This window comes from Oncorhynchus masou, unplaced genomic scaffold (assembly GCF_036934945.1).
Source record: "Oncorhynchus masou masou isolate Uvic2021 unplaced genomic scaffold, UVic_Omas_1.1 unplaced_scaffold_2195, whole genome shotgun sequence".
Lineage (NCBI taxonomy): Eukaryota > Metazoa > Chordata > Actinopteri > Salmoniformes > Salmonidae > Oncorhynchus > Oncorhynchus masou.
In genome coordinates, this window is record NW_027008671.1 from 31,755 (window position 1) to 56,091 (window position 24,337).

General features: G+C 39.3%; 1 protein-coding gene across 2 annotated transcripts in view; it reads left to right on the forward strand.

The window, feature by feature from the left end:
* Window positions 1–284: 284 nt before the first annotated feature.
* LOC135533072 (NLR family CARD domain-containing protein 3-like) overlaps window positions 285–24,337 on the forward strand; it is a 35,137-nt gene continuing 11,084 nt past the window's right edge. Inside the window, exons 1-9 of one of the 2 annotated variants that reach the window (XM_064960460.1) lie at window positions 285–352; window positions 3,575–3,718; window positions 9,478–9,594; window positions 9,928–10,012; window positions 10,142–10,370; window positions 12,320–14,090; window positions 14,376–14,549; window positions 17,051–17,224; window positions 20,426–20,599. In XM_064960460.1, coding sequence (XP_064816532.1) covers window positions 3,591–3,718; window positions 9,478–9,594; window positions 9,928–10,012; window positions 10,142–10,370; window positions 12,320–14,090; window positions 14,376–14,549; window positions 17,051–17,224; window positions 20,426–20,599 — 2,852 coding nt within the window. In that variant the 5' untranslated portion in view covers window positions 285–352; window positions 3,575–3,590. Of the gene's footprint in view, window positions 353–3,574; window positions 3,719–4,072; window positions 4,157–9,477; window positions 9,595–9,927; window positions 10,013–10,141; window positions 10,371–12,319; window positions 14,091–14,375; window positions 14,550–17,050; window positions 17,225–20,425; window positions 20,600–24,337 lie in introns of those variants that run through there. The other variant, XM_064960462.1, reaches the window with a different exon arrangement.

Consider the following 24,337-nt stretch of genomic DNA (forward strand, 5'->3'; position numbering starts at 1 on the left):
GGATATATATACCTCTCTCTATGACTCTATCAGGATATATATACCTCTCTCTATGACTCTATCAGGATATATATACCTCTCTCTATGACTCTATCAGGATATATATACCTCTCTCTAATGTATATGGCTCTATCAGGATATATATACCTCTCTCTAATGTATATGACTCTATCAGGATATATATACCTCTCTCTATGACTCTATCAGGATATATATACCTCTCTCTATGACTCTATCAGGATTCTCCTTTGACCATTTGACATCTTGTATTGACTGTTGTTTAGGCTGGTTGAATGAGTTGCCTGTGAAAGCTACTTCATCTGTAAGAAAACAGGCGTCTGCACCAGTGACTGTAAGTTATGTGATTTCCTCATGTGAAATTAGAAGTATGTTTGTAGCCTACGCAGTTATAAAATGGCTGTTGAAACTGTGGCACATATTTCTCATTACAGTAGAAGTCAGATAAATGTGTTGATGTTACGCCCCTGAAAACAGGGGAGAAATAATCACGAGAGTGATACGGTGTTGTATTCTCAATTCAACTTTAAGTTCAATCTTTACAAAAGTAACACATTACAAAAACAACAGAAAACCCATTATACAATTAACACAGCAAAATATCTTATTAACAACGTACATGTTCATTCACAATCAACATAAAATGGCAGCAACTCTCAGTACGATGCTATTCTTCACTTCAACTGAGCAGGGCTAATGTTACTCTCTTCAAACTTAACTCTAACTTCCTCAAGACGTGACTAAAACACACCTTAAACTCTCTTGACATGTTAGTGAGTTATAACATTTAAATTCCTATTTTTATCATCAATAAAGTACCTGAAAACAGGGGAGAAATAATCACGAGAGTGATACGGTGTTGTATTCTCAATTCAACGTTTAGTGTAATGAGAAAAGACCGCGATTTCCCCAGGAATATGGGGGGAGACCAGAGCAATCGATCTCCGGCTCATAGATTAAGAGCATTTCGTAGATCACAGGTTAACACTGTTAGGCACTACAAAATAAAGTAATCAATATAACGTTTACACATTACTCTCACAATTTGTACCCTTTGACAGATTTGAACTTTAACACAATTATATGAATGTTATCAATCTCTATCAACTAATACTGAATGCATCTTTTTAACCTGAGATGTTTTACGATCCTCACATACTATGAACTTACTAATACTTTTTAATGTATAACAGGCTATGAATATTTCCTTTAACCTGTCACGTTGAGACGTAGGAAAGATGAGCAAACTCTCGTTGGTCTTGGCTTTCTACACACTATTATAAGGTTAGTCGATGTCAGACATTCAATAGTCAGAGTAGGTTGGAGTTATGATCACTTATCATGCTGACAAACCTGATGGTCTCTGTGAACTGATTTGAACAGGTTTAGACTGGTCATCTATGATATGTAGGTTATATACAGTACATTCTCTGTCCTGCTACTGGTAGGACTATAACATTATGTGAACTGATCTGAACAGGTTTAGGCTGGTCATCTATAATATGTAGGTTATATACAGTATATTCTCTGTCCTGCTACTGGTAGGACTATAACATTATGTGAACTGATCTGAACAGGTTTAGGCTGGTCATCTATGATATGTAGGTTATATACAGTACATTCTCTGTCCTGCTACTGGTAGGACTATAACATTATGTGAACTGATCTGAACAGGTTTAGACTGGTCATCTATGATATGTAGGCTGTAGCCGAGGTATAGACCTTGATCTGCATATCACTAAAAAACTGCTATTATACATTATAACCTAGTCTACATTACATAATATAACATCTACGTATCACTAACAACCCACTACTATACATTATAACCTAGTCTACTTTACATAATATAACATCTACATATAACTAACAACCCACTAGTATACATTATAACCTAGTCTACTTTACATAATATAACATATCACTAACAAGCCACTACTATACATTATATCCTAGTCTACTTTACATAATATAACATCTACATATAACTAACAACCCACTAGTATACATTATAACCTAGTCTACTTTACATAATATAACATATCACTAACAACCCACTACCATACATTATAACCTAGTCTACTTTACATAATATAACAACTACATATCACTAACAACACACTACTATACATTATAACCTAGTCTACTTTACATAATATAACATCTACATATCACTAACAACCCACTACTATACATTATAACCTAGCCTACTTTACATAATATAACATATACATATCACTAACAACCCACTACTATACATTATAACCTAGTCTACTTTACACAATATAACATGTCACTGACAAACCACTACTATACATTATAACCTAGTCTACTTTACATAATATAACATCTACATATCAATAACAACCCACTACTATACATTATAACCTAGTCTACTTTACATATGAAACATTTCTGAATGGATCAATAATTTTCCCTCAGATCAATCACTCCAGTTTTAGCCCTTCTGTCTATATTCTCAGATACATTTAGAAAATAACAGATTGAAAGACAATAAATAGCCTACTTTTAATGAATTAAAATAATTGTGAGACATGGCCTTGTGTTGCTGTACTGTCTATAACTACCTTAATAAACAGTGACTTATTATTATTATTGTTATTGTTGCTGTAATGTCTATAATTACCTTAACAAACAGTGACTTATTATTATTATTATTATTATTGTTATTATTGTTGCTGTACTCTCTATAATTACCTTAACAAACAGTGACTTATTATTGTTATTATTATTACTATTATTATTATTGTTGTTGTTGTTGTTGTTGTTGTTGTACTGTCTATAACTACCTTAACAAACAGTGACTTATTATTATTATTATTGTTGCTGTACTGTCTATAACTACCTTAACAAACAGTGACTTATTATTATTATTATTGTTGCTGTACTGTCTAGAACTACCTTAACAAACAGTGACTTATTATTATTATTATTGTTGCTGTACTGTCTAGAACTACCTTAACAAACAGTGACTTATTATTATTATTATTGTTGTTGCTGTACTGTCTATAACTACCTTAACAAACAGTGACTTATTATTATTATTATTATTATTATTATTATTGTTGCTGTACTGTCTAGAACTACCTTAACAAACAGTGACTTATTATTATTATTATTATTATTATTATTGTTGTTGCTGTACTGTCTATAACTACCTTAACAAACAGTGACTTATTATTATTGTTATTATTGTTGCTGTACTGTCTATAACTACCTTAACAAACAGTGACTTATTATTATTGTTACTGTACTGTCTATATCTACCTTAACAAACAGTGACTTATTATTATTGTTATTATTGTTGTTACTGTACTGTCTATAACTACCTTAACAAACAGTGACTTATTATTATTACAGACTGTTACCATGGAGATGAAATGTCACAACTACATGTTCATGTGATGCATTAAATCACCTGACTGTTTCTATGTCTGTTAGTAAATGTTTTATAAGAGATAATTAATAAATGAAAACAATTGACATTCAATAATTACTGTGTTAACCACAACAAACATGTTGGATCTCTGTTTAGGGGCCAGTGCTCAAAAATGAGTCTCTCTGGGGAGAGAGAGGAGGGGGACCCTGCCTCTAAAATGAGTCTCTCTGGGGAGAGAGGGGAGGGGGGCCCTGCCTCTAAAATGAGTCTCTCTGGGGAACATGACACCAAAGCTAAGAGGTGAGATGACAATTTTTGATATCATTATTGTGAGTTTCCAAAATGTTCACATTTGTTTTTTTTAAATCAGAAATGGTTGCTTCAATATTACTGTTCTCAGATTTTTTATTAATAGATTTTAGATTTTATATGTATATATATATATATATATATATTTATTTTTTGCAAAACGCTATAAATCCATTGTTTAGCTGGAATATAATGCTCCTATCTTGTATATTTGACTGTATTATGAGCTTGGATAAGAGCATCTGCTAAATCAGGGGTTCTCAATCCGGGGTCTGCGGAGGTACTGCAGGGGTTCTCAATCCGGGGTCTGTGGAGGTACTGCAGGGGTTCTCAATCCGGGGTCTGTGGAGGTACTGCAGGGGTTCTCAATCCGGGGTCTGTGGAGGTACTGCAGGGGTTCCGCGGCACCCTGACTGTACTCGATGCAATGTAAGACATTTGATAGAATTTTAACATGACAATACCACTTTGCCTACTCTTAATTTTTGCCGAATATAATGTAATGCATATTTTTTTAACCAATTGTGATTGATGATACAAACATAATTTGGACATTATTACCGTTATATCAACACACTCTTCACACCTGTTTAACAACTCTAAATATCTTTGGCTTCGTTGGCATCAAGTCCCGTGCCAATAATGTTATAAGCAGCATACTAGTTATCCTATCCTCCCTCTCTCGTTGATTGATGCTGGCAACCTCTGTCCGGTTCTCCTCTCTTCACTAGATGGACTGTAACTTCCGTGTTTAACCCCTCTGTGTCCATGGACCAAACTTTTTTATATTATTTTCGGGAGGGCCTCAAGTAGGCTGGACAAATTCCATTTTTAACATTTCTTTCTGATAGAAACTAGTTCATTGAATCTACCATAGAGTCAAGTTTCATAACATGACCTTATTCCCCTAGTCATGAAGTCATCGTGAAAAAACAGGCCTTATTTTAGGTCATTTTTCACCCTGCCAGCTCCTATTAGTTCTATTGAGCAGCGTGGAATCATCTCACCTTCTGAACGTTCTATTCCCAGCTCATTGTTCTGTTTCACAATGGCAGCTTCACTATTGTGTCAATCACACCTACGTTTACCTTGGGTTTATTACTAAGCTGATTACTGCTATTTTATGAGCGCCAACCCTGTATGCTGAAGTACACGTTGTGGTGACCCACAGTGCTAAACTTTAAGATTTTTTTGGTCATGGTTAACCATATTTATTTTCAGAAAAGGTATACAACCTAAACAATATACATATCCCTGTCCTCTTTTTCAAGATGCGGCCGATTTAAAAAGCCAGAAGACATTTTTTATTACGAAATAACATAATACTTTTTTGACTTCTTGTCGTTTTTTCTAAATGGCTGCTGGGTAATTTGATATGTATCGAAATCTTCATTTGAAGGCATCAAATTGAGTGAATGCTGTGCAGGTTCACTGAGTTGCAAACCAAATGGAAAGGTCTAGCTCACTGATTTGTAGATCTGACGCAGGTGCTGCTTCAGATTATGAGCCTAGGTGTCGTGAAAGAGATATGTAGTACCCACACAGGCCACAGGTAGGAGGACACTTTTAGAAACTATTTGAGTAATAATATTATGTATTATGTAAATACAACACTTGATAAACAAGACACATTAGTTTTATTTTTCAAATGCGGTTTGAACTGTGTGACCTAGTAACTTCAATGTGAAAGTCTAGCAATTGCCGTGAGATGGGTGGGGTGAGACAGGTTTGAGACTGATCTAAGGAATTAACAAGAAAAATACACTTTATTTCGCAGCTGCCTCACCAATGTCTGTTCATGAAATTATTACCTTTTAATTGCTAAATATTTCCAATAGACAGCAGTATAAGACCATGAAGCATCAGTTATAGGCTTCAAGCAGCAATATGATGGACCATGAAGCATCAGTTATAGGCTACAAGCAGCAATATGATGGACCATGAAGCATCAGTTATAGTCTACAAGCAGCAATGTGATGGACCATGAAGCATCAGTTATAGTCTACAAGCAGCAATATGATGGACCATGAAGCATCAGTTATAGGCTACAAGCAGCAATATGATGGACCATGAAGCATCAGTTATAGTCAACAAGCAGCAATATGATGGACCATGAAGCATCAGCTTTAGGCTACAAGAAGCAATATGATGAACATAAAATAGCAGCAATCACAGACTATATGTACCATGATTTTCTACAACGGTCAATCATTACTAGTTAGCTATTTATCTCATATTAGAGCTGATAGTAGTGATTATAGCAGGTATTGAATACCAGGTAAATAATCACTAGTCAGAGCCTCAACCTTAGTATTCATTCATTGTAAAATATAATCTTAATATCTGATATTGTGAGTAAACAACCTCTGAATAGAAAAGACAACAGTGCGTCTTCCAGCCCACCAATAAATTACATCATTCAACCCTCCCGGTTAGTAAATTAACCTCAACCTTCCCCTGGAGAAGGCAGAGTGACGACACCAGCTTTTTAGCGGGACTGAGTTGACTACTAGCGAGAGAAGGCAGAGTGACGACACCAGCTTTTTAGCGGGGCTGAGTTGACTACTAGCGAGAGAAGGCAGAGTAACGACACCAGCTTTTTAGCGGGGCTGAGTTGACTATTTGCGAGAGAAGGCAGAGTGACGACACCAGCTTTTTAGCGGGACTGAGTTGACTACTAGCGAGAGAAGGCAGAGTGACGACACCAGCTTTTTAGCGGGACTGAGTTGTCTAATAGCGAGAGAAGGCAGAGTGACCACACCAGCTTTTTAGCGGGACTGAGTTGTCTACTAGCGAGAGAAGGCAGAGTGACGACACCAGCATTTTAGCGGGACTGAGTTGACTACTAGCGAGAGAAGGCAGAGTGACCACACCAGCTTTTTAGCGGGACTGAGTTGACTACTAGCGAGAGAAGGCAGAGTGACGACACCAGCTTTTTAGCGGGGCTGAGTTGACTACTAGAGAGAGAAGGCAGAGTGACGACACCAGCTTTTTTGCGGGGCTGAGTTGACTACTAGCGAGAGAAGGCAGAGTGGCTCGATGCTGGTTCATGAATTTTACAGTGAATGTACTATGAAAGTATGATTTTCTCAACCAGAGATGTCTGAGTTAATGTTCAGGCTTATTGATAACCGTTATATTAATGAAGTATAATTTCAAAACATGAGCATAAAACCAGGTAATAATAAACATGAATCATCATTATATTACTTCACAGTAATCTGTTAAATGCTTTTTCAGTGCTTCCTCTTGTGTTAGCAGTGTGGAAAGGGACAGGAAGAAGCACACAGGAGTTTTCCTGTGAGGGGGAGTGGTGGTGTATCCAGGGAGGAAACTAAACTAATCTTCTGAAATGTCATTAGTGGTCTTATGCTGCCATCTATTGGAATTATGTAGCAACTGCAGTAGTACTGAATAATGTGTAATTCCTTACTAAAGTACTAATTACTTAGAATTGCAAAATCTAACATTTTCTAGTTCATTTCATACTTACAACCATAAAATAACAATTTATAGCAAAACAAACCATGAATCTGACTTAAACAGTATCTGCCCTGTAGACAAAGAAGAGCTCTCCAGTAGGTACCAAAACAATCAATGGCCATTTTCTCAAACGTGAGGTTACAAGTTAATCAACGTTCAGAGCAGAATTACTTTCCCATTGCTCCTCAACAGTAGTGTATGATATACACCACCGTACCTGCGCAATCCGGTTTCAGAGGTGCACCTCAGCCATGCTCATGGTACTAAACGATATCATAACCACCATCGATTAAACACAGTACTGTGCAGCCGTCTTCATCCACCACCAGAATACAGTCCATCAAATCTGAGAGCCTGTTGTCCGGACCTTCTGGCTGTCTCTATGGGGGTACCACAGAGTTCAATTCTTGGGCTGACTCTTTTCTCTGTATATATCAACGATGTCGCTCTTGCTGCGGGCAATTCCATGATTCACCTCTACGAAGACGAGACCATTCTGTATCCATCTGGCCCTTCTCTGCACACTGTTAATTAACCTCCAGAGGAGCTTCAATACAACCTCCTTCTGTGGCCACCGGATGCTCTTAAACGCCAGTAAAACTAAATGCTTTACAACCGATTGCTGCCTGCACCCGCCCGCCCGCCTAGCATCACTACTCTGGACCCGCACGCCTAGCATCACTACTCTGGATGGTTTTTGACTTAGAATATGTGGACAACTACAAATAGGTGTCTGACTAGACTGTAAACTCTCCTTCTAGACTCATATTAAGCATCTCCAATCAAACATTACATCTAGATTCGGCATCCTATTTCGCAACAAAGCCTCCTTCACTCACGCTTCCAAACATAACCTCGTAAAACTGACTATCCTACCAATCCTTGACTTCTGCCATGTCATTTACAAAATAGCCTCCAACACTCTACTCAGCAATGTGGATGCAGTCTATCACAGTGCAATCCTTTTTGTCACCACAGCCCCTTATACCACTGCGAACTGTATGCTCTAAACGGCTCGCTACATATTCGTCGCCAGACCCACTGACTCCAGGTCATCTATAAGGCTTTGCTATGTAAAGCTCTGCCTTATCTCAGCTCACTGGTCACCATAACAACACGCGCTCCAGCAGGTATATTTCACTGGTCATCCCCAAAGCCAACATCTCCTTTGGCTACTTTTCCTTCCAGTTCCCTGCTGCCAATGACTGGAACAAATTGTAAAAATCACTGAAGTTGGAGTCTTATATCTCCCTCACTAACTTTAAGCTTCAGCTATCTGAGCAGCTTACCGATCGCTGCAGCTGTACACAGCCCATCTGTAAATAGCCCACCCAATCAACCTACCTCATCCCCATATTGTTTTTATTTACTTTTCTGCTCTTTAGCACACCAGTCTTTCTACTTGCACATCATCATCTGCACATCTATCACTCCAGTTTTAATTTGCTAAATTGTAATAACTTTGCTACTATGGCCAATTTATTAACTTACCTCCTCATGCCATTTCCACACCGTATATAGACTTTTCTATTGTGTTATTGACTGTACGTCTGTTTTATCCATGTGTAAGTCTGTGTTGTTGTTTGTGTCGCACTGCTTTGCTTTATCTTGGCCAGGTCGCAGTTGTAAATGAGAACTTGTTCTCAACTGGCAAACCTGGTTGAATAAAGGTGAAATTATAAAATAAAAAAATAAAATAAAATTTTCTAGCTCGGAGTCTCTAATTTTATCCAATGTAAAAACATAATTTCAAATGTTACTTACATGAATTGAGCCGGTCGGTAACATTTGACTGTATAAAACCTAGCAGTACTACTGATTCCTCTGAGTGAGACAGATATATATTATTACTGTATAAAACCTAGCAGTACTTCTGATTTCTCTGAGAGTGAGACAGATATATATTATTACTGTATAAAACCTAGCAGTACTACTGATTTCTCTGAGAGTGAGGCAGATATATATATTATTACTGTGTAAAACTTAGCAGTACTACTGATTTCTCTGAGAGTGAGGCAGATATATAGCATTTAGCAAAATAAACATGATTTTTTTTTCTCTGAAATGAAAAATCAAGTGAAAGACATTGAACAAATACATGTCTGTCATTGAACGACCCCATGCCATGATTAGATAGTGAAAAAAAACATCTCGTTCATAATTTCTATAAACAATAAAAGCTTATTTACAAACATTTCTGAAAAGTGTTTTGGAATCTGAGCTCAGAGTAGATGAGAGATGTAATGTTTGTCTCTGTTGTGTTGAAGCCCAATCAAGCAGGAGAGACCAGCCTCCCCTGTTCCCAGCTGTGTGTCCATGAAGAGTGACTGGTCTATGGAACAACCTATACTGTTTAGAGAGGGAGACTTTTCTACTGAACAAAGGTAAGAAGAACTCATGGGTCCTGGTCAGTGAGTTAAACAACACTGTCTCTAGTCATTTCTCCTCTCCCATTTTCCCATTTATTGTTGTTGTTTTCATAATCCATAGGCTCATCCTTTTGTCCATTTTCATAGTCCTAAAACAATATTAAACAAACACAACATTCCCTCCATGTGTGTGTGTGTGTGTGTGTGTGTGTGTGTGTGTGTGTGTGTGTGTGTGTGTGTGTGTGTGTGTGTGTGTGTGTGTGTGTGTGTGTGTGTGTGTGTGTGTGTACTCCCTGGATGTGTGTGTACTCCTGGATGAGGAGATGTAATCTCATGTTTTGTCCACAGAAACCAACAGGAGAGATCAGAGTCAGATATTCTCAGCGATCAGTCTTCCCAGAGTCATCAAACAGACCTGGCCTCCATATTGAGTGTATGTGGTCCTGTTCTGTACATTTGTTTTCGTTTATCTCAAGTAAAGTTGATCTGTCAAACATTCATTAATGTGTTGATGAGAAAGCATTTATTCTCTTGCTTAACTTATTTACTTTATTTATTTCAGTTGCTTGAAGAGAATATTATGACATTTGTGAAGAACGAGCTGAAGATGTTCAAGAGGATTCTTAGTCCAGAACTCCCAGAAGGCTTTGAGAGTCAGAAGCAGGATAAGGAAGTGGTGGATGCTGAAGATGAGAAGCAGGAGAGCAGTGCCAGAGAGGGGGCTCTGAAGATCACACTTCACATCCTGAGGAAAATGAACCAGAAGGAGCTTGCTGACATACTGGAGAAATGTAAGATCTGTCTGCCTCATGTTGAATGCTGTTTTATAACATTTAAAAGCTGTAGCTAAAGTACAGCTAAAGTAGCTGTGTAACTCAATGATATTGTAGCAGCCTGAACACAACACCCTAGTGACCTCATCAAGTAGCAGCAGTGATGTGTTGTGCTGATTAATTTAGAGAGAGAGAGAGAGAGAGAGAGAGAGAGAGAGAACATTAATAATATCATCAATAATAATATAGTCAGTCACACCAGTCTATAATGCATTATGAAAACATCCCTCTACTATATACCTTCCTCCTACAGATACCCATTAACTTCTAATGTAGACCCTCCACTATATACCTTCCTCCTACAGATACCCATTAACTTCTGGTGTGGACCCTCTACTATATACCTTCCTCCTACAGATACCCATTACCTTCTGGTGTAGACCCTCCACTATATACCTTCGTCATACAGATACCCATTACCTTCTGGTGTAGACCCTCCACTATATACCTTCCTCCTATAACCATTACCTTCTGGTGTAGACCCTCCACTATATACCTTCCTCCTACAGATACCCATTACCTTCTGGTGTAGACCCTCCACTATATACCTTCCTCCTACAGATACCCATTAACTTCTGGTGTAGACCCTCTACTATATACCTTCCTCCTACAGATACTCATTACCTTCTGGTGTAGACCCTCTACTATATACCTTCCTCCTACAACCATTACCTTCTAGTGTAGACCCTCTACTATATACCTTCCTCCTACAACCATTACCTTCTAGTATAGACCCTCCACTATATACCTTCCTCCTATAACCATTAACTCATGGTGTAGACCTTCCACTATATACCTTCCTCCTACAGATACCCATTACCTTCTGGTGTAGACCCTCTACTATATACCTTCCTCCTACAGATAACCATTACCTTCTGGTGTAGACCCTCCACTATATACCTTCCTCCTATAACCATTAACTTCTGGTGTAGACCCTCCACTATCTACCTTCCTCCTACAGATAACCATTACTTTCTGGTGTAGACCCTCCACTATATACCTTCCTCCTACAGATACACATTACCTTCTGGTGTAGACCCTCCACTATATACCTTCCTCCTATAACCATTACCTTCTGGTGTAGACCCTCCACTATATACCTTCCTCCTATAACCATTACCTTCTGGTGTAGACCCTCCACTATATACCTTCCTCATACAGATACCTATTACCTTCTGGTGTAGACCCTCCACTACATACCCTCCTACTATACCCATTACCTGCTGGTGTAGACCCTCCACTATATACCCTCCTCCTATACCCATTACCATCTGGTGTAGACCCTCCACTATATACCTTCCTCCTAAAACCATTACCTTGTGGTGTAGACCCTCAACAATATACATTCCTCCTACAGATACCCATTACCTTCTGGTGTAGACCCTCTACTATATACCTTCCTAGTATAGTTAACCATTACCTTCTGGTGTAGACCCTCCACTATATACCTTCCTCCTATAACGTTAACTTCTGGTGTAGACCCTCTACTATATACCTTCCTCGTACACATACCCATTACCTTCTGGTGTAGACCAACCACTATATACCTTCCTACTATAGATACCCATTACCTTCTGTTGTAGACCCTCTAAATTCCCTCAGTGACATGAATAAGTATATTTCAAATTCTTAAAGTCCAACAACACAACAGCTTTTTACCTCATCAAGAAGCAGGGATGTGTTGTGTTGATTCATTTAGAGAGAGAGAGAGAACATTAATAATACCATCAATGATACCAATAATAATATAATCAGTCAAACCAGTCTGTCATGCATTATGAAAACATGTACAGATGTATACAGTCAATTAAGATAATAAATGATTATAATTTAAACTTTATAACAGTCCTACAATACTGTAGACATTAAAACAGACGTAATATTAATATCCTCTGTGTTATTTCTAGATTCAGATGATCCTGCTGTGATTTGCCAACGTGAACTCAAATCTAATCTAAAGAAGAAGTTTCAATGTGTATTTGAGGGGATCGCTAAACAAGGAAACCCAACACTTCTCAATAAGATCTACACAGAGCCCTACATCACAGAGGGTGGAACAGGAGAGGTCAATAATGAACATGAGCTGAGACAGATTGAGACAACAACCAGGAAACAAGCAAGACCAGAGACTGCAATCAAATGTAACGACATCTTCAAACCCTTAACTGGACAAGACAAACGTATCAGAACTGTGCTGACAAAGGGAGTCGCTGGCATTGGAAAAACAGTCTCTGTGCAGAAGTTCATTCTGGACTGGGCTGAAGGAAAAGCAAATCAGGATGTCCAATTTGTATTTTCATTCCCTTTTCGGGAGCTGAATTTGATGAAAGATGATAAACACACGTTCATTGAACTTCTCAAACACTTCTCAATGGAAACCAAAGAATCAAGAATCTCCAACTACAACAAGTACAAAGTTCTGTTCATCTTTGATGGTCTGGATGAGTGCCGACTGCCCCTAGACTTCCAGAAGAACAAGATCTGTTGTAATGTCACAGAGTCAACCTCAGTGGATGTTCTGCTGACAAATCTCATCAAGGGAAATCTGCTTCCCTCTGCTCTCCTCTGGATAACTACCCAACCTTCGGCAGCCCATAAGATCCCTTCAGGGTGTGTTGACCAGGTGACAGAGGTACGAGGGTTCAATGACCCACAGAAGGAGGAGTACTTCAGGAAGAGATTCATTGATGAGGACCTGGCCAGCAGAATCATCTCACACATAAAGACATCAAGGAGCCTCCACATCATGTGCCACATTCCAGTCTTCTGTTGGATTTCTGCAACAGTCCTTGAACACATGCTGAAACATAAGAGAGAAGAGATGCCCAAGACTCTGACTGAGATGTACACACACCTTGTGGTGTTTCATACCAAACAGAAGAATGAAAAGTATCTTGGGGAAGAAGAGACAGATCCACACTGGAATAAAGAGAGCATTCTGTCACTGGGAAAACTGGCTTTTCAGCAGCTTGTGAAATGCAATTTGATTTTCTATGAAGAAGACCTGAAAGAGGCTGGCATTGATGTCAATGAATCCTCAGTGTACTCAGGATTGTGCACACAGCTCTTTAAAGAGGAATGTGGGCTGTACCAGGACAAGGTGTACTGCTTTGTTCATCTGAGCATTCAGGAGTTTCTGGCTGCTGTATATGTGTTCCTCTCATTCATCAACAACAATGAGAATCTAATGGACAAACTGCAAACAAAAGATGAGTCTTCAATTAATTTCTACAAGAGTGCTGTGAATAAAGCCTTCCAAAGTGAGACGGGAAACCTGGACCTTTTCCTCCGCTTCCTACTGGGCCTCTCACTGGAGTCCAATCAGAAGCACTTACGAGGTCTATTGACAAAGACAAGAAGCAGCTCAAAGACCCATGAAGAAACAGTCAAGTACATCAAGGAGAAGATCAGGGAGAATCCCTCTCCAGAGAGGAGCATCAATCTGTTCCACTGTCTGAATGAACTGAATGACCATTCTCTAGTGGAGGAGATCCAAAGCTACCTGAGATCAGGAAGTCTCTCTAGAGACAACCTGTCACCTGCACAGTGGTCAGCTCTGGTCTTTGTGTTGCTGACTTCAGAAAAGGAGCTGGATGTGTTTGACCTGAAGAAATACTCCAGATCAGAGGAAGGTCTTCTGAGGCTGCTGCCAGTGGTCAAAGCCTCCAGAGCTGTTCTGTGAGTAAATAAAATGACATATAAGAACTAATCATCAGGAAGAAATAGTCAGTTAAGAGAAAATATGTATTATAATATGTGTATAATATTACATTGAAAAACATATTGAATAAATGCATTGATTTTCAGGTTAGTTTAGTAATATGACCATACAATTCTAGGAGATGAAAGATTAAACGATATGCTGTTTGGGACAATAAACCAAATGCATATGTCATTGTCCTTCTACACTACTGGTGTTAAATTAACAGTGTGTTTGTGAAGTCATGATGATCTCTTTGTCAGGCTGTCAGGCTGTGGAGTCACAGAGGAAGGCTGTGCTTCTCTGGTCTCAGCTCTGGAGTCAAACCCCTCACACCTGAGAGAGCTGGACCTGAGTAACAATGACCTGAAGGATTCAGGAGTGAAACTGCTCTATGCTGGACTGGAGAATCCCCACTGTAAACTGGAGACTCTGAGGTCAGTATTATCAGATATGAAAGCACTTTATGTATGTAGTTCTCCCATTTGAAAAGTCATAATTACTCTGACATATTCACTCATATTGTATTAACGTATTCATAAGTTTTGTATTTGGTCCTATATTCCTTGCCTGCAGTGATTACATCAAGCTTGTAATTCTACTAACTTGTTGAATGCATTTGCAGTTTGTCTTGGTTGTATTTTAGATGATGTTTTTCCAAATAGAAACTGAATGGTGAATAGTGTCCTGTCATTTTGGAGTCACTTCACTTGTATTGTCAGTAAGAATAGAAGATGTTTCTGAACACTTCTACATCCATGTAGATGTTACCATTATCATGAATAATCATGAATGAATCGTAAATTATGACAAATGAGAAAGTTGCAGAGGCAAAAAGATCAGACCCCCTCTGTTATTGGTAATGGTGAGAGGTTATCATGTTTTGTTGTAGTCTCTGTTATTGGTAATGGTGAGAGGTTAGCATGTTTTGTTGTAGCCTCTGTTATTGGTAATGGTGAGAGGTTAGTATGTTTTGTTGTAGCCTCTGTTATTGGTAATGGTGAGAGGTTATCATGTTTTGTTGTAGTCTCTGTTATTGGTAATGGTGAGAGGTTAGCATGTTTTGTTGTAGTCTCTGTTATTGGTAATGGTGAGAGGTTAGCATGTTTTGTTGTAGCCTCTGTTATTGGTAATGGTGAGAGGTTATCATGTTTTGTTGTAGTCTCTGTTATTGGTAATGGTGAGAGGTTAGCATGTTTTGTTGTAGCCTCTGTTATTGGTAAAGGTTGAGAGGTTAGCATGTTTTGTTGTAGTCTCTGTTATTGGTAATGGTGAGAGGTTATCATGTTTTGTTGTAGTCTCTGTTATTGGTAATGGTGAGAGGTTAGCATGTTTTGTTGTAGCCTCTGTTATTGGTAATGGTGAGAGGTTATCATGTTTTGTTGTAGTCTCTGTTATTGGTAATGGTGAGAGGTTAGCATGTTTTGTTGTAGCCTCTGTTATTGGTAATGGTGAGAGGTTAGTATGTTTTGTTGTAGCCTCTGTTATTGGTGATGGTGAGAGGTTAGCATGTTTTGTTGTAGTCTCTGTTATTGGTAATGGTGAGAGGTTAGCATTTTTTGTTGTAGCCTCTGTTATTGGTAATGGTGAGAGGTTAGCATGTTATGTTGTCGCCTCTGTTATTGGTGATGGTGAGAGGTTAGCATGTTTTGTTGTAGTCTCTGTTATTGGTAATGGTGAGAGGTTAGCATTTTTTGTTGTAGCCTCTGTTATTGGTAATGGTGAGAGGTTAGCATGTTTTGTTGTAGTCTCTGTTATTGGTAATGGTGAGAGGTTAGCATGTTTTGTTGTAGCCTCTGTTATTGGTAATGGTGAGAGGTTAGTATGTTTTGTTCTGGCCTCTGTTATTGGTAATGGTGAGTGGTTAGTATGTTTTGTTCTGGCCTCTGTTATTGGTAATGGTGAGAGGGTGAGGCTTGCAAGCCGAATAACACCATCCCAACCGTGAAGCCCTGGGGTGGCAGCATCATGTTGTGGGGGTGCTTTGCTGCAGGAGGGACTGGTGCACTTCACAAAATAGTTGGCATCATGAGGAGGGAAAATTATGTGGATATATTCAAGCAACATCTCAAGACATCAGTCAGGAAGTTAAAGATTGGTCACAAATGGGTCGTCCAAATGGATAATGACCTGAATATTACTTCCAAAGTTGTGGTAAAATGGCTTAAGGACAACAAAGTCAAGGTTTTGGAGTGGCCATCACAAAGCCCTGACCACAATCCTATAGAACATTTGTGGACAGAACTGAAAAAGTGTGTGTGAGCAAGGTGGCCTACTAACCTGACTCAGTTACTCCAGCTCTGTCAGGAGGAATGGGCCAAAATTCACCCGTCTTATTGTGGGAAGCTTGTGTAAGGCTACCCAAAACATTTGACCCAAGTTAAACAATTTAAAGGCAATGCTATCAAACACTAATTGAGTGTATGTAAACTTTTGACACTCTGGAAATGTGCTGAAATAAATCATTCTCTCTACTATTATTCTGAAGCCTTTTTAAAATGTTAGCTTCACTGTCAGAATAGATATGGTGTGGACTGTATACTCAATACAATCTAAATCTGATAATTCACTGTCAAAATAGATATAGTGTGGACTGTATACTCAATACAATCTAAATCTGATACTTCACTGTCAAAATAGATATAGTGTGGACTGTATACTCAATACAATCTAAATCTGATTCCTCTTTGTCTGTCTTCTGACTGATATTGCTTTTTACTGGTCTGGACAGTCTACTCAAATATTTGTACTATACATGTTTCTATCTCCAATCAAAACTTTGATAATTTGTCATTTTTAAGGATGATACATTAATTTACAAATAGATATGAAGGTTTCAGGACACTGATATATCTAAATATGTTGAAAAAATATACTGCCACTATTTTCACCACCAAAGAATATCAGTGTGATTTTAATATGATTTGACTCTTTGCAGGCTGTCAGGCTGTGGATTCACAGAGGAAGGCTGTGCTTCTCTGGTATCAGCTCTGGAGTCAAACCCCTCACACTTGAGAGAGCTGGTCCTGAGTAACAATGACCTGAAGGATTCAGGACTGAAGCTGCTCTCTGCTGGACTGGGGAATCCCCACTGTAAACTGGAGACTCTGAGGTCAGTATTCCTGTAGTTGGTCAACAAGTGACAACTGTTCACCAGATCCACATGTGTTTACCAGCACACATAGTCCACATCATATGTGTTTGGACAGTGAAGCTTACAGTTTTACATTTGCTGCTCCAGCATTTTGGATTTGAGATATAATGTTTCATATTAGTAAAGTCACCTTTAATTTAATTTGAGGCTATTTTCATACATAGCTGTGTTACTGTTAAGAAAGGAAAGCACTTTATGTATCTAGTTCTCCCACTTGAAAACATATTCACCTATAGTGCACTAAAGTAGTCATAAGATTAGTATTGGGTCCCATATTCTATGCCTGCAGTGATTACATCAATCTTGTGATTCTACAAACTTGTTGAATGAATTTGCAGTTAGTTTTAGTTGTGTTTTGGATCATGTTTTTCCTAATAGAAACTGAATTGTGAATTATGTCCTGTCATTTTGGAGTCACTTCACTTGTATTGTCTGTAAGAATAGAATATGTTTCTGAACACTTCTACATTCATGTGGATGCTACCACGATTATGAATAATCATGATGAATCGTGAATAATGATGAATGAGAAAGTTACAGAGGTACAAAGATCATACCCCCTCTGTTATTGGTAATAGGGAGAGGTTAGCATTTTGTGTTGTAGTCTCTGTTATTGGTAATGGTGAGATGTTAACATGTTTTGTTGTAGCCTCTGTTATTGGTAATGGTGAGAGGTTAGCATGTTTTGTTGTAGTCTCTGTTATTGGTAATGGTGAGAGGTTAGCATGTTTTGTTGTAGCCTCTGTTCTTGGTAATGGTGAGAGGTTAGCATGTTTTGTTGTAGCCTCTGTTATTGGTAATGGTGAGAGGTTAGCATATTTTGTTGTAGCTTCTGTAACTTTCTCACTAATTATTATGCATGACTCGTTCATGATTTTTCTTAATAATTGCATCGTCGGGATTCATTTATTATTGTTCAGAAACATGTTATCTACTCTCTGGGCAAAACACAACCCAAAACACAACCAAAACAAACTACAAATGCAACCAATGAGTTTACAACCAAATACTAAAGTTTTGACTACTTTAATGCACTATAAGTGAAGTGGTCAGAATACTTATGACTTCTTCAAATGGGGGGACTAGATACATAAATTGCTTTTATTTTTCTAAATGGTGAAACAGATATATATTAAAATATCCTCAAATAAAAGGTGACATTAGATACTGTCACCTCATATGAAACATTTGATTTCAAATCCAAAATGTTGGCATATAGAGCCACATTTAAAATGTTAGCTTCACTGTCAAAATAAAATATGGTGTGGACTGTATACTCAATGCAATCTAAATCTGATACCTCACTGTCTGTCTTCTGACTGATGATGCTTTTTAAACTGGTCTGGTCAGTCTACTCAAATATTTGTACTGTACATGTTTCTATCTGCAGGCAATACTTTGATAATTTGTCATTTTTAATGATGATACATTAATTTACGAATAGATATGGAAGGTTTCAGTGATACACTGATACAGTGGGGCAAAAAAGTATTTAGTCAGCCACCAATTGTGCAAGTTCTCCCACTTAGAAATATGAGAGAGGCCTGTAAGTTTCCTCATAGGTACACTTCAACTATGACAGAAACAAATGAGAAAAAAATCCAGAAAATCACATTGTAGGATTTTTTATGAATTTATTTGCAAATTATGGTGGAAAATAAGTATTTGGTCACCTACAAACAAGCAAGATTTCTTGCTCTCACAGACCTGTAAAATCTTCTTTAAGAGGCTCCTCTGTCCTCCACTCATTACCCGTATTAATGGCACCTGTTCGAACTTGTTATCAGTATAAAAGACACCTGTCCACAACCTCAAACAGTCACACTCCAAACTCCACTATGGCCAAGACCAAAGAGCTGTCAAAGGACACCAGAAACAAAATTGTAGACCTGCACCAGGCTGGGAAGACTGAATCTGCAATAGGTAAGCAGCTTGGTTTGAAGAAATCAACTGTGAGAGCAATTAATAGGAAATGGAAGACATACAAGACCACTGATAATCTCCCTTGATCTGGGGCTCCACGCAAGATCTCACCCCGCGGGGTCAAAATGATCACAAGGACATTGAGCAAAAATCCCAGAACCACACAGGGGGACCTAGTAAATGACCTGCAGAGAGCTGGACCAAAGTAACAAAGCCTACCATCAGTAACACACTACGCCGCCAGGGACTCAAATCCTGCAGTGCCAGACGTGTCCCCCTGCTTAAGCCAGTACATGTCCAGGCCCGTCTGAAATTTGCTAGAGAGCATGAGGATGATCCAGAAGAAGATTGGGAGAATGTCATATGGTCAGATGAAACCAAAATATACATTTTTGGTAAAAACTCAACTCATCATGTTTGGAGGACAAAGAATGCTGAGTTGCATCCAAAGAACACCATACCTACTGTGAAGCATGGGGGTGGAAACATCATGCTTTGGGGCTGTTTTTCTGCAAAGGGACCAGGACGACTGATCCGTGTAAAGGAAAGAATGAATGGGGCCATGTATCGTGAGATTTTGAGTGAAAACCTCCTTCCATCAGCAAGGGCATTGAAGATGAAACGTGGCTGGGTCTTTCAGCATGACAATGACACACACCGCCCGGGCAACGAAGGAGTGGCTTCGTAAGAAGCATTTCAAGGTCCTGGAGTGGCCTAGCCAGTCTCCAGATCTCAACCCCATAGAAAATCTTTGGAGGGAGTTGAAAGTCCGTGTTGCCCAGCAACAGCCCAAAAACATCACTACTCTAGAGGAGATCTGCATGGAGGAATGGGCCAAAATACCAGCAACAGTGTGTGAAAACCTTGTGAAGACTTACAGAAAACGTTTGACCTCTGTCACTGCCAACAAAGGGTACAGAACAAAGTATTGAGATAAACTTTTGTTATTGACCAAATACTTATTTTCCACCATAATTTGCAAATAAATTCATTAAAAATCCTAAAATGTGATTTTCTGGATTTTTTTCTCATTTTGTCTGTCATAGTTGAAGTGTACCTATGGTGAAAATTACAGGCCTCTCTCATCTTTTTAAGTGGGAGAAATTGCACAATTGGTGGCTGACTAAATACTTTTTTGCCCCACGGTATATCTGAATACGTTGATTAAATATACTGCCACTATTTTCACCTCCAAAGAATAGCAGTGTTATTTTAATATGATTTGACTCTTTGCAGGCTGTCAGGCTGTGGAGTCACAGAGGAAGGCTGTGCTTCTCTGGTATCAGCTCTGGAGTCAAACCCCTCACACTTGAGAGAGCTGGTCCTGAGTAACAATGACCTGAAGGATTCAGGACTTAAGCTGCTCTCTGCTGGACTGGGGAATCCCCACTGTAAACTGGAGACTCTGAGGTCAGTATTCCTGTAGTTGGTCAACAAGTGATAACTGTTCACCAGATCCACATGTGTTTACCAGACACACATAGTCCACACCATATGTGTTTGGACAGTGAATCTTACAGTTTTACATTTGGTGCTATGCTCTAGCATTTTGGATTTGAGATATAATGTTTCGTATTAGGCAACAGTACAGAATGTCAACTTTTTTTTTTTAGGCTATTTTCATACATAGCTGTGTTACTGTTAAGAAAGGAAAGCACTTTATGTATCTAGTTCTCCCACTTGAAAACATATTCACTTATAGTGCATTAAAGTAGTCATAAGTTTAGTATTGGGTCCCATATTATATGCCTGCAGTGATTACATCAATCTTGTGATTCTACATCTTGTTGAATGAATTTGCAGTTTTTCTTGGTTGTGATTTGGATGTTGTTTTTCCTAATAGAAATTGAAAGCTGAATAATGTCCTGTCATTTTGGAGTCACTTCACTTGTATTGTCAGTAAGAATAGAATATGTTTCTGAACACTTCAACATTCATGTGGATGCTACCATGGTTATGAATAATCAGGAATGAGTCTTGAGAGGCACAAAGATCAGAATAAATGCTAACCTCCCCTGTTATTGGTAATGGTGAGAGGTTAGCATGTTTTGTTGTAGTCTCTGTTATTGGTGATGGTGAGAGTTTAGCATGTTTTGTTGTAGCTTCTGTTATTGTTAATGGTGAGAGGTTAGTTTGTTTTGATTTAGCCTCTGTTATTGGTAATGGTGAGAGGTTAGCATGTTTTGTTGTAGCCTCTGTTATTGGTAATGGTGAGAGGTTAGCATGTTTTGTTGCAGCATCTGTTATTGGTAATGGTGAGTGGTTAGCATGTTTTGTTGTAGCCTCTGCTATTAGTAATGGTGAGAGGTTAGCATGTTTTGTTGTAGTTTCTGTAATTGGTAATGGTGAGAGGTTAGCATGTTTTGATGTAGCCTCTGTTATTGGTAATGGTGAGAGGTTAGCATGTTTTTTTTAGCATCTGGTATTGGTGATGGTGAGAGGTTAGCATGTTTTGTTGTAGCCTCTGTTATTGGTAATGGGGAGAGGTTAGCATGTTTTGTTGTAGTCTCTGTTATTGGTAATGGTGAGAGGTTAGCATGTTTTGATGTTGCCTCTGTTATTGTTAATGGTGAGAGGTTAGCATGTTTTGATGTAGCCTCTGTTATTGTTAATGGTGAGAGGTTAGCATGTTTTGATGTAGCCTCTGTTATTGTTAATGGTGAGTCGCTCTGGATAAGAGCGTCTGCTAAATGACTTAAATGTAATGTAAATGTGAGAGGTTAGCATGTTTTGATGTAGCCTCTGTTATTGTTAATGGTGAGAGGTTAGCATGTTTTGATGTGGCCTCTGTAACTTTCTCACTAATCAATTTTCAAATCAAATCAAATCAAATTGTATTTGTCACATACACATGGTTAGCAGATGTTAATGCGAGTGTAGCGAAATGCTTGTGCTTCTAGTTCCGACAATGCAGTAATAACCAACAAGTAATCTAGCTAACAATTCCAAAACTACTACCTTATAGACACAAGCGTAAGGGGATAAAGAATATGTACATACAGATATATGAATGAGTGATGGTACAGAGCAGCATAGGCAAGATACAGTAGATGGTATTGAGTGCAGTATATACAAAGTATATACAAACAAAGTGGCATAGTTAAAGTGGCTAGTGTTACATGTATTACATAAAGATGCAGTAGATGATATAGAGTACAGTATATATGTATACATATGAGATGAATAATGTAGGGTATGTAAACATTATATTAGGTAGCATTGTTTAAAGTGGCTAGTGATATATTTTACATCATTTCCCATCAATTCCCATTATTAAAGTGGCTGGAGTTGAGTCAGTGTGTTGGCAGCAGCCACTCAATGTTAGTGGTGGCTGTTTAACAGTCTGATGGCCTTGAGATAGAAGCTGTTTTTCAGTCTCTCGGTCCCAGCTTTGATGCACCTGTACTGACCTCGCCTTTTGGATGATAGCGGGGTGAACAGGCAGTGGCTTGGGTGGTTGTTGTCCTTGATGATCTTTATGGCCTTCCTGTGACATCGGGTGGTGTAGGTGTCCTGGATGGCAGGTAGTTTGCCCACGGTGATGCGTTGTGCAGACCTCACTACCCTCTGGAGAGCCTTACGGTTGTGGGCGGAACAGTTGCCGTACCAGGCGGTGATACAGCCCAACAGGATGCTCTTGATTGTGCATCTGTAGAAGTTTGTGAGTGCTTTTGGTGACAGGCCAAATTTCTTCAGCCTCCTGAGGTTGAATAGGCGCTGCTGCGCCTTCTTCACTATGCTGTCTGTGTGGGTGGACCAATTTAGTTTGTCTGTGATGTGTACGCCGAGGAACTTAAAACGTACTACCCTCTCCACTACTGTTCCACCGATGTGGATAGGGGGGTGTTCCCTCTGCTGTTTCCTGAAGTCCACAATCGTCTCCTTAGTTTTGTTGACGTTGAGTGTGAGGTTATTTTCCTGACACCACACTCCGAGGGCCCTCACCTCCTCCCTGTAGGCCGTCTCGTCGTTGTTGGTAATCAAGCCTACCACTGTTGTGTCGTCCGCAAACTTGATGATTGAGTTGGAGACGTGCATGGCCACGCAGTCGTGGTTGAACAGGGAGTACAGGAGAGGGCTCAGAACGCATCCTTGTGGGACCCCAGTGTTGAGGCTCAGCGGGGTGGAGATGTTGTTGCCTACCCTCAACACCTGGGGGCAGCCTGTCAGGAAGTCCAGTACGCAGTTGCACAAGGCGGGGTCGCGACCCAGGGTCTCGAGCTTGATGACGAGCTTAGAGGGCACTATGGTGTTAAATGCCGAGCTGTAGTCGATGAACAGCATTCTCACATAGGTATTCCTCTTGTCCAGATGGGTTAGGGCAGTGTGCAGTGTGGTTGAGATTGCATCGTCTGTGGACCTATTTGGGCGGTAAGCAAATTGGAGTGGGTCTAGGGTGTCAGGTAGGGTGGAGGTGATATGGTCCTTGACTAGTCTCTCAAAGCACTTCATGATGACGGAAGTGAGTGCTATGGGGCGGTAGTTGTTTAGCTCAGTCACCTTAGCTTTCTTGAGAACAGGAACAATGGTGGCCCTCTTGAAGCATGTGGGAACAACAGACTGGGATAGGGATTGATTGAATATGTCCGTAAACACACCAGCCAGCTGGTCTGCGCATGCTCTGAGGGCGCGGTTGGGGATTGCAGCCTTGCGAGGGTTAACGCGTTTAAATCTTTTCCTCACGTCGGCTGCAGTGAAGGAGAGTCCGCATGTTTTAGTTGCGGGCCATGTCAGTGGCACTGTACTATCCTCAAAGCGGGCAAAACAGTTATTTAGTCTGCCTGGGAGCAAGACATCCTGGTCCATGACTGGGCTGGTTTTCTTTTTGTAATCCGTGATTGACTGTAGACCCTGCCACATACCTCTTGTGTCTGAGCCGTTGAATTGAGATTATACTTTGTCTCTATACTGACGCTTAGCTTGTTTGTTTGCCTTGCGGAGGGAATAGTTACACTGTTTGTATTCGGTCATGTTTCCGGTCACCTTGCACCTTTTCATGATTCATCCATGATTTTTCTTAATCAAGAGATCATCAGGATTGCTTTTGTAGTGTTTAGAAACATGTTATCTTCTCACTTAGACAGAAAATGACTCCAGTCAACATCCACCTATTTTATTATTGGGCAAAACACAACATAAACAAAAAAA